At 41.7% G+C, this 11,044-nt stretch overlaps 1 protein-coding gene across 1 annotated transcript in view; it reads left to right on the top strand.

Moving 5' to 3' along the window:
* The first annotated feature begins 2,640 nt into the window (after positions 1-2,640).
* BEST3 (bestrophin 3) overlaps positions 2,641-11,044 on the top strand; it is a 38,765-nt gene continuing 30,361 nt past the window's right edge. The window contains exons 1-3 of the mRNA XM_004583238.2: positions 2,641-2,801; positions 5,912-6,006; positions 6,448-6,681. Of these exons, the coding sequence (XP_004583295.2) occupies positions 2,650-2,801; positions 5,912-6,006; positions 6,448-6,681 (481 nt within the window). The 5' untranslated portion in view covers positions 2,641-2,649. The remainder of the gene's footprint in view (positions 2,802-5,911; positions 6,007-6,447; positions 6,682-11,044) is intronic.

Genomic DNA, 11,044 nt, shown 5'->3' with positions numbered 1-11,044 from the left:
GTATACTCCTTTTTAAATGTTGGTAGATTCCCCCGAATGTCTGAACAGCAACAAGGTAATGAATAGCCATATGTACAGCACGCCATGCTGAGTATGAACAGGAATAGGGCAAGAACTGGAACTCTACAGCTCTGCTTTTACCTCTTACAGTTTATGATAAACCAGTCAAATGTGTAACAAACTTAAAAACACTTCAGAAAAAGGTTTAATCATATGTATTCCAACTTTCAAATAAACACTTTTCTTACACCTTTCTCCACAGAACTGTTTAACTTTTGAATCATTTACTTTAAGGTGTAACAATTTATATACTTAGGGCTCTTTGGAAGGTTAAAGAGGTCCCTGAAATTAATTATTCCATTATTTGGAGAATGCAGAATCCTCCCTTTTACAAAGGGAGATACATGGACACAGTCCACCTAAGAGAAGACAAACTAGGTAATACAGAATTTTCTGAGCTTATGGCAGTGTAAGAAATGTAATGAATCAGAGTACATTACTGTTTTCCAGCATAATTAGCCATCACACCTCATTGTTTTCCATGTTCTTCTGAAACACACATGCACTTATACATGTGTACACTTGTGCTCACATACATATATACGTGTGTGTGCACATACACATATACACATGTGTGTAGCAATGCACACAGTTGCATAGGAATGCACATACTCCCAAACATATGTGCTACTGGTAATAGATGAGCAGAAATCCTGTTTCTATTCCTGTCTGCACCAGTTTACGGCTTTCTTCAGATTTCTTCTTCTTCATTTCAAGCCAAAACGTCTGTCTGTCCTATTTCCCGTTGGGGACGGTAAAGCCCCTTCAGAGGGAATCTGGCTTCCTTGATCACAGGATGAAGTCAAAATAACCTAATAGACTTAAGTGGCCCGACATCCTTCACGTCACTGCCGGCTCCGCATTCAAAGAGGTGCTGTGGGCGGCAGGTGGAGTTATAATTATAGACGAGAGAAAAAGCAACATCAGCAGCTGTTGCTTCTGTCTGTCCCTGGCTATAACTGTCATCAGTGGGCAAATTGGCATAAACAGGCCTCCACAAGTGGAAAAACATTTAACCCCTGCACTAGTTTCACTCTGGGTTCTCCCAGCAGCCAGAGAAGAGAAACTCTGACTGTGCACGAGTGAGGGGTGAAACCAAGAGGCCACCATCGACCTGAAGGCACCTCTTCAGGGGGAGCCTGAATCTGCAAGATTTTCTTTCCTGTCGGAGACTCCAAACCACAGAAATAGGTTAGTGCGCACAGTAAACCTATGCCTTTTCCTTCTGATCTCTACTCCATGCCAGCTTGGGTCTACAGACAGAATTTAAATAGCAGGGTGAACTAGTAAATGAAAGAAAGGAAAGTTATTTAAGGATTGGTATTTAAAACTACCACGCTCATGAGAACAAACTGTGAAATGAACTGAACTTGTGATGTTCCTCTCCCAGCCTTGTCTGGGGTCACATTAGACAAATAGACTAGATAAAGGTGGAAAAATAAAACCGGCTTTGTGGCATGAGTCCCAGGCTTCTGGAATGCTGCTCACTGGTGCCCAAAAGCCCTGGTTTCTGTATTAATATGTTGAAGGCTAAGTTTGTTATAATAAAGAAAAAAATGTGGTGATTGTGGCTTCAGGGTTGCTTTTCCCTGCAGCAAATGGGTGCATTAGAATTAGGTTGTTTTCCTAGAGACAGAAAATTCTCTCATTTATGATAAATTATGTGGCGTAAAATACTATACATTTGAAAAGAACCTGCTATTGAGTGTATTGCTTCTGTGTAGTTCAGTCCTACCTACAAGCTCCAGGGTTTGAGTCAAAGCAACTGTAAGACTCTCTTCATAAACAATTTTCTGGAAAACAGGGCTTTGCAAACCCCATTCTCATCTCCTTACATCCAAGGTTTGGATCTAAAGAGAGCTCTACAATAACAGCCTCTTGTGGTTCAGCTTCAAGCAGAAAATGAACCATACAACTCTGAGTATTTCATGGGAGACTTTTTCATTAGGAAAATGCATCTTCCTCTCCCCGACTGTGACCCAATTTTTTGGCCACCTTCCTGAGCACACAGGATGCTAACTGTGCCCTCAGATAGCACTATCCATCTAAAACCACTATAGGTGACCATCAACCATAATCCCATGAGGGTCTTGCTTCTTTCTAACAATATCTCCCAATTTCTAAGAGAGCCATCATGCCCCTTAGAAAATTTAAAGGTTGAATTAATGCCACTTTTCATACTCCAGCTAATGGAGACCCCAACAGTAAGTTTGGCTACCGTTTTGGAAGATGTGGCACATCCACATGCTAAATCCTCCCATGAGTAAACAAACCATATAACAAGAAATGTTATCTCTATGTGCTGTATGTATTCATTGGATATTTATTGAATGACTACATAACAGAAAATAACATTTAGCAAATAAGGAAAGTTTAAAATTCCTGATGCCACTCTTTCCAGAAACTTCTATTCCCTGTTTAAAAAAAAAAACTGTAGCACAAAGGTAGTGGTTATCTCAAGAAAGGCAGAGGGGAAGATGGCTGACTGACTGCAGACATGCACTGCCTTTGACACACAGCTTTTGTCCCACCATAAATGTGACTTACTTCTGTTTTGTCTTCTTGCTCTTCTAGAAAAAAATCTCCAAGATGACTGTCACCTACTCCAGTAAAGTAGCAAATGCTACCTTTTTTGGATTTCATAGATTACTCCTCAAATGGAGAGGCAGCATCTATAAACTGCTGTACAGAGAGTTCATTGTTTTTGCAGTTCTTTACACAGCAATAAGCTTGGTATACAGGTATCTTCCTTTGCATGTCTCTTTAAAACGCTATCAAATATCATGTAAAAATACAGTCTCAAAAATCCGGACTCCCGGGGTGCCTCTGACTTTTCCAGTATGTATGTAACCTCTTCCTTTGCATGAACCCCTCTGTTGTCTTCTCCTTAGGACAAGAGTCTTGTAATCCCCATCTAACCATTGGTAGGATATAAGCCAGCCTCTTAACTATCACATTCAGAGGGCTCTCATTGCAGCCTCACATTGAATTGATCCTGATGAGGTAGCAGCTGTAATTAATAATGCTGCTATAGGCACAGATGAGAAGATTTACACTTCAATTCTATGTGATAATTTTGAATGGGCAGAGTCCCTGAAGAATAATCATTCATGCCCTCCCAATTATGGCACTCTAATTTGTGATCCGATAGCTTATTACAACTATGTCATTCACGTGCTTATATGAATGATACCAATCAACAACTTTCCTTCCTCTTGCCTGGATGGACAAGATCTAATCAGTGCCTACCCACCTTGCCAGTATCTCAATCAAGGGCAAGGCTTGAAGACAGATTGATTTATCTTTGTATCTAAAGAGTTCAGGACATGATACATTCACAAAAGGAAGCTCTTCCTCTTTATAACACCACAACCAACATGGGGCAGATAGAGAATTTGAGCAAAATCATGTCCAGGAATTATGCCTGTGGCTAAAATTACAGCCTTAACAAAATGTTACCACTATGAGAAGAGGGAAGCCTTGAGAGTTTTTCTTACTATTAGAATAGAGTGCATTTCTCTGAAATAACCTAAAATTTAAAATATGAAAGCTAAAGGTTTTTGAGGCTGTATTTCCACCTTTCCTATGCACATCAGTTTGTTGTGTCTCCTTGGTATTCAGATGAACAAATCTGTGTACCACTGGTCTCACCTACAGTCTCCTTGCAGCAACAGGCCCCCGCCGGGAGGGGGGGAGTAACTCAGCCAGCCAAGGATTAGCAAAACTAAAGAAAGGAGGAACTATCTGGTAGAAATTTTGTCAAAATGCCTTTAGAAGGGAAGTCTTATTTAAAACTTCTAATGATTTTTCAGATATGGTTTATAGATTCCTTTGACAGTTTACTTATATGCCACCTAGGCTTTCAGACCATGAAATGGTGAAAGACAGTGATGTTTCAGGATCATTGGCTCCTTAGTTTATTTTTATTAATGTGAGTTTATTGTTGCTCCTGATACTTAGACTAGAATAGCCCTTGGAACAGTTGCAATGTAGCCAGATACCCTCTGTGGGACCACAACTTTGACTCAAATATCATAAGTCTAAGACCCTCCAAAATTATTACTCATATATTTTCCTATAAACTAAAGAATGTTAACATTTGTAACAACAATTGCTCTTCCAAATCCACTTTAATCTGTCAAAGTCCAACTATAAAAGCTTATTAAAATAAATTCTTGGAAGGGAGTTGGAAGGGGGAAGATGAATAAATATAAGCTTACATCTTAAAAGATATACTAAGAATTGTAGATGAAATTTTCAAGAAACCCAAACACACACACACATCATTTCATTTTCAAGTCTACTAATGATGCTGTTCTTTAAATTAATCCTATAAGAAGGAAATAATTATGTTTAACAAATACAACGCAAAACCCAGAGTCATTAGTTTTATTATATCTCTTCATATTTGGAGGGATATGATAAAATGATCTCTACAGTATTTTGTAGCTACTTCCATGTGTCTATTAGCTACATACTCGTATTAGCTAGTTACCAATACCAATTATTTTATTACTAATACATTATAGGCTATATGTTAAGTGGTTTTACATATATTTTAATATACCACATATTTATTTGTATATAAGATTTAATCCTTGCAACATCCCTGAAATGTAGATTTTATAATCTCCATTTACAAATGAGAAAACTGAGGCAGAGCTAGATTTAAAACACGTTCAAAGTTCACTCTGTAAGTGGCTGACCTGGGACTGCCGTCTGGCTTGGTCTGACCCTCAGGTCCTTGCTTTCCTCACTGAAAGCCAATTTGCCTATCCCTGCCTGTATGTCAGCAGCACAGCCCTCAGGAGCCTGTGTGACCACTGGGTACCCCTCACCAGCTTTGCTTGACCTCAGTCATCCCAAAACCTTCTCCTAAGCTCAGCAGGAACTCCAAACCCACCCTGCACCCTGAATGCCTACCTGGTTAGTGCCAACTCCCATCCGTTCCCCTCCTGCCATCCTGTTGGTTCCTCCCTTTTGTCACCTTATCCCGTGCTCCCCTAAGAAATGCGGTTGGCACTCAGAACAATGGACCTTTCCCAGGCTTACTTCCGCCTTTCAAACAGCTGCCCTTAGGGATTTGTGCCTCATCATGTGTGGCTTCTGCTGATTTTTTTTTATAGTTATTATGCACCTGCCTTGAGATATTTCTTCTGACTGAATCCTCTCCCTACAATTTAAGCATCAGTAATGGTCTCCTTCAGTGTACTAAGGTTTAACAAAACAAGTGGGTTTGGGCAGGTTGGTTCAGACCACGATAAAAAATTGGAGACAGTGACTCTATTTAATCATTTCTATTTTTATATCTAATCATTGAGTGCTTGACATTTTAAATAATTGTGAGTTTTAACATAATCAGTTATAATGCCCCCTTGAAGCACAGATACATACAATCCAGAATGCGCTAAGGGCATATTCAGGGAGAAGTGAGATCAAGATGTCAGCTTGATCTCTTAGCAACTACTTAACACATCTCCTTAATCAGTAATGCTTTTCAAATATTCCTAATGAATGCTTAAAAAATACTGTTTTATGAGATATCTTGTTCCAGATCCAGTCTATCACATAAAACTTTAAAAACAATGAAGTTTTTAAAAATAAAGTGGCCAATAATCTCTCTTGAATGGCCAACAATATTTACATGCTAAAATTTTAGGATATGAAGCATTAAACAAAGACAAAGTTTCTGAGACACATCAGCTTAAGTAAAAAGGAAAAAGTTACTGCTCCTTAGGGGGAAGAAACACAACAGAATATTTGTGCTGTATTGTTTGCACTTGATGTCACCTGCAAAGCAGGTGCAGGAGTATAATATCATAAAGGGCTGTGCATTTTATTTTTGCTCCAGATTGTTACTTACAGGAGCCCAAAAACGTTACTTTGAAAAATTATCAATTTACTGTGACAGATATGCTGAACAAATTCCAGTAACCTTTGTGCTTGGTAAGTATAGGTGACACGCAGAATGCAGCCACACAGCTGTCTCCGTTAGGAGGACACCGATGACTGTGCATGGGAGTGTGTCCAAGCTGAGAGGCATGCCTGTAACACCACTGCTTGCCATAGACCCAGAATCCTCTGTAAGGTTCCCCTTCAGGGACGCTTCTGCTAAATTAACACCCAACAAGTCGGAGGGAATAATCTGCTACTAGACAACCCAGCTTTCTCTTGACTAACTCTCCATTTTTATGTCAATCTTTGAATAATAACACCCACTTACTGGGTGCCCTTGGCAAAGCCATGAGGTTTGTATCATATCCTCCTTTTAGATTCTCCCTGCTCTGCCCAGCCCTTTTGACAAAGGCTAAAATGCTGCTGAACGCATTGCCGTCACCCTCATTTCTACTGTGAGAAATTGCTGTCCAATGTCCCACTGTTCTACAGGGTTTTATGTGACTTTGGTAGTGAACCGCTGGTGGAACCAGTTTGTGAATCTGCCCTGGCCAGACAGGCTGATGTTCCTCATCTCCAGCAGTGTCCACGGCAGCGACCAGCATGGGCGCCTACTCAGAAGGACACTGATGCGCTATGTCAACCTTACGTCCCTGCTCATCTTCCGCTCAGTGAGCACAGCTGTTTACAAAAGATTTCCCACAATGGACCACGTAGTGGAAGCAGGTACTGTGAATGGATTTTCCTAAGGCAGTGGGCCTAACTGAATTGCTTCCAAACTTCCCTCTGGTGATTCATTCATTCAAAAAGCCTTTGCTGCTTACCTGCCAGGCACCAGAAATCATCGAGGCTGAGACAAGTAGGACATGATCTCTGTCATCAAGATGATTCCCTGGGGAGGTGGGTGAAGCACTACCAGTCACATGACCATGAGGCAAACAGTAACTTAGTAGTTGATTAAAGCTGTCTGTAATGCTACTTGGCAGTTTTCCAGCACCTTCTTTTTTTTTTTTTTTCCTGTAGCTTAAAAAATAAATGTCCAAGGGGACATAAAAACAATAGGAACCCAATTCAGAGAGGGTGGTAGCCTGCCCTAAACCACACAGTTGACTGCACAGATTCAAATTCAGACTCAGAATTTTCTCCCCATACTCTTCCCAAAATATAAGTAGATACTGGTGGGAACTTACAGCCACAACAGTTACTCTACCTGGGATCCTGGATACAAACACATGCACAGGTGAGGGTTACATGAGGCAATCCTTGATAAACATAGACATTCTAGGAATCTTGAGATGATTCTGCACATGTACTGAGCACAACACTGCAGTGTCCAGATCCATTAAGTATTATGAGATGATTAGCACATACTAAGAGCTACTGTTCTAGAACAACAGCATTATACAGTAGTTGCTCACTTTGGAAGACCCATGGTGAATATGAAAACCCAGGCTGTCTTGATTCTATTCTGCTAAGGAGGTTGTGACAGTCAAGGTGAGAACAGGGAAGGCTGAGAGCAAATGACGTTACTAGAGAGCACAGAGTGAGATATGAGAAAGAACGGGTGGCAATGCCGTGGAGTTACGGCCTGTGATGTGGGCATCCCATCTGAACACTGGTTCAAGTTTCAGCCACTCTGCTTCCAAACCACATCCCAACTAATGTGCCTGGAAAAGCAGTGGAAGATGGTCTAGGTAATCTTGGCCCCTAACACCCATGTGGGTGACCTGGGATCACCTGGATGAAGTTCCAGGCTTATGGCTTCAACCAGGCCCAGCCTAGGCTATTGCAGTCATTTGGAAAGTGAACCAGCAAATCAAAGACTTCCTCCATCTCTAGGACTGCCTTTCAAATAAATAGTTTAAAAGCAAGGAAAAAAGGGACAGGCTTCAAGGAGATGCTCAGGATTCACGCGTCAGTTACAGGTGGCTTGGCAAGGGCCTGGCATGGTGGCCTAGTGGCTAAAGTCCTCACCTTGCAACCGCTGGGATCCCATATGGATGCCAGTTCATATCCCAACTGCTCCGCTTCCCATCCAGCTCCCTGTTAGTGGCCTGGGAAAGCATCTGAGGACGGTCCAAAGCCCTGGGACCCTGCACCCACATGGGAGACCTGAAAAAAAGCTCCTGGCTCCTGACTTTGGATTGGCTCAGCCTCAGTCATTGCGGCCACTTGGGGAGTGCATCAGCAGACAGAAGATATTTCCTCTCTGTCTTTCCTTTTCTCTGTAGATCTGACTTTGCAATGAAAAAATAAAAAATAAAAAAATAGAAAAAATAAAAACGGCTTGACAAATCCCATTTGCATTATGATATAAAACCAGTAGAAACTTTAAAAAATGGTCACTTCTCCAACTTTTTAAAAAAGATATTTGAAAGGTAGAGTTAGAGAGAATGAGAGACACAGAGAGATCTTCTGTCTTGCAGATTCACTCCCCAGATGCACAGGGCGGCAGGAGCTTCATCAGGGATCTAGGTACTTGAGTCATCCAGAGAACCGGGTCAGTTGTGAAGGGGCTGGGACTCCAATCAGTGCTTATAAGGATATAGGTAACAGAAGTGACAGTTCAACCTACTATGCCATAACTCAGTCTCTCTACTCCAAATTTAGAAACAGAAAACTGACCATGTTGAAAAATACTACCTGAGAACTTTGTGTCTTCTTGAGTAGACTAAAGGTTCTCAGCTTTGTTCATTTTTCCTTCTGTTGGCCTCTTGTGATTTTTTTTTTTAGTCTCTAATTCTTTTATCTTTGTTATTTCTTTTCTCCACCCCATTTTTGGGTTTGTTCTTGATTTTCAAGCTGCTTGAGATGAAACATATACATGTTTACTCTTTATTTTTAACTCTTCTGCTTATCCCTGCAGCAAAAGGTTTTGGCAATTACCAATTCATCACTGGTAACAAGGTAGCTATGACTATGAAGGGGTAAAAATTCAGGATTTCAGTCCTCCTGGAAGCTCTGAAATTACTAAGGTTTTTCCTGAAAAGCAGGAAAAGGGAGGTGGGCATGGTTTGTGCCAGGTGAATATAAGGTTTGTGTGTTAGGCAGCAGGCAAATATCCTAAGCTACTACCTGTTAAGCTGGGAAAGAGTTCAGAGGCCAAGTCCTTCCTGACTGCCCTGCAGCCAGCACCCTCTGCCAGTGGTAATACTGACTCACTGAACTTCCTGTCCTTTCCACAGCAGAAAGTGCTGACTCAGTCTGCACAAGTTCCCAACTGGGCACTAGCCTCTACCGCTCCCAGACTTTCTTGGCCTTTGCCAGTTCAGGGAAGAATAGGAAGTTCACAGATGATGAGCAATATTTGGCAAATCCCCTGGGTGCCCAGCCAGGGTACCTGCTCTTGTCTGGGGGCAGAAATGATGGTAAATAAAGCACAAGAGCACTGGAGAAGCAGGGGTAAGAAACCATCAGTTGACTCCTACATAAAATCACTGGCAAGGAAAGTGCAGTGCACATGAGGCATTGTTAAAATCAAAATTTCTAAAAATGTGGACTGCAAGACACCAGCCCCAGAGATTCTAATTTAGTAGGATTAGAGCTGGGTCTCTGAATCGGTATATTTAGCAAGCTCCTGGAGACTGAACCAGGGGGTTTCTAGGCACACGCTAAGAAAGGGCCTTTAAGGACGTGGTAGCCTAGTGGCTAAAGTCCTTACTTTGCACATGCTGGGATCCCATATAGGTGCCGAATCTAATCCTGACCGTCCTGCTTCCCATCCAGCTCCCTGCTTGTGGCCTGGGAAAGCAGTTAAGGATGGCGCAAAGCCTTGGGACCCTGCACCTGAATGGGAGACTTAGAAGATGCTCCAGGCTGTTGGCTTTGAATTGGCTCAGCTCCAGCCATTGTGGCCAATTAAGGAATGAATCAGTGGACAGCTGATCTTCCCTGTAAATATTCCTTTCCAAAAATAAATAAATAAATCTTTTAAAAAAGAAGAAGGAGAAAGGGGCTTTAAGCTCATTGGAGTTCCCTTCTAACCTCTTCTGCCTGCTGCTACAGGGAGGTTTCTAGCATTCGTAATTAGAATTAACTAGGAGACTGAAGGCTGCTGGGAGAACACGTTTTAGCAGCTTCTGCCTGGACTACAACTGGACCAGCTCTGTCACCTGTTAGTTCCTAGAATTCATGCATTTCTTGCCTCTTTGAGAGGTGAGTTCACAACAGGCTAGTTGGATCAGGTCAAAGTCAGCAGCCTGGAATTCCAGCAGGGTCTCCCCTGTAGGCAGCATAGATCCAAGGACTTAAACCATTACTTGCTGCCCCCTAAGGCGTACATCAGCACGAGCAGAGCCAAGACTGAAGCCCAGGCACTCAGGTTTGAGACGCAGACATCCAGCTAGAAGTCTTAACTGTTATACCAAATGCCCACCATGGTCTCCTTGTTTCCAAAGTTGCACAATCAAGGTACTTTTTTTTCTGGGAAATGAAGAGACCTAAATGGGGGCAAAGGGAAGAAGATCTAGCACCTAGTTAAGCTGCCTCTCGGGAAGCCCACCTCCCATACTGAAGCAACCAGGAGGAAGCCCACCCTCTGCTTCTGATCCACTATACTGTTGATTTCAACTTGGGATGCAACAGATAAAGGCTCAAATATGTGGGTTCCTGCTATCCATGTGGGAGACCAGGATGGAATTTCTGGCTCCTGGTTTAGTACAGCCAAGGCTTGCCTCATGTGTGCATCTGGGGAGTAACCCTGTGGATGAAAGATCTCTGTCACTCTGCCCTTTAAATAAATAAAATTTAACACCTAAAGATATGCTGCTAGGGAAATATATATGATTTGATGTTATTGGTTAAATTTCTCAAATTTAAGATAAAGCTATCATTCTTTCTACTCATATTAAGATGGAAAGATAACCACTGAATTCAGTAGTGTCTATTGTACTGGAAAGCCTCTGAACTGGTGTGTTATCACTGATTCACCAGAAGGGCTGCAATACTGTCTTTGTTATTTTGCATCTTGCTTAAAAATATACCCTGGAAAATCCTAGTAATTCCAATCATCTGCCTTGGAAAATATCACTTATTCCAAGTTGAGTCAAGTGCACAATTCCAGATCTTTGCTGAATCAGGTAATGATATT

This window comes from Ochotona princeps, chromosome 15 (genome assembly GCF_030435755.1).
Source record: "Ochotona princeps isolate mOchPri1 chromosome 15, mOchPri1.hap1, whole genome shotgun sequence".
Lineage (NCBI taxonomy): Eukaryota > Metazoa > Chordata > Mammalia > Lagomorpha > Ochotonidae > Ochotona > Ochotona princeps.
This window is presented reverse-complemented; position numbering and strand designations above follow the sequence as displayed.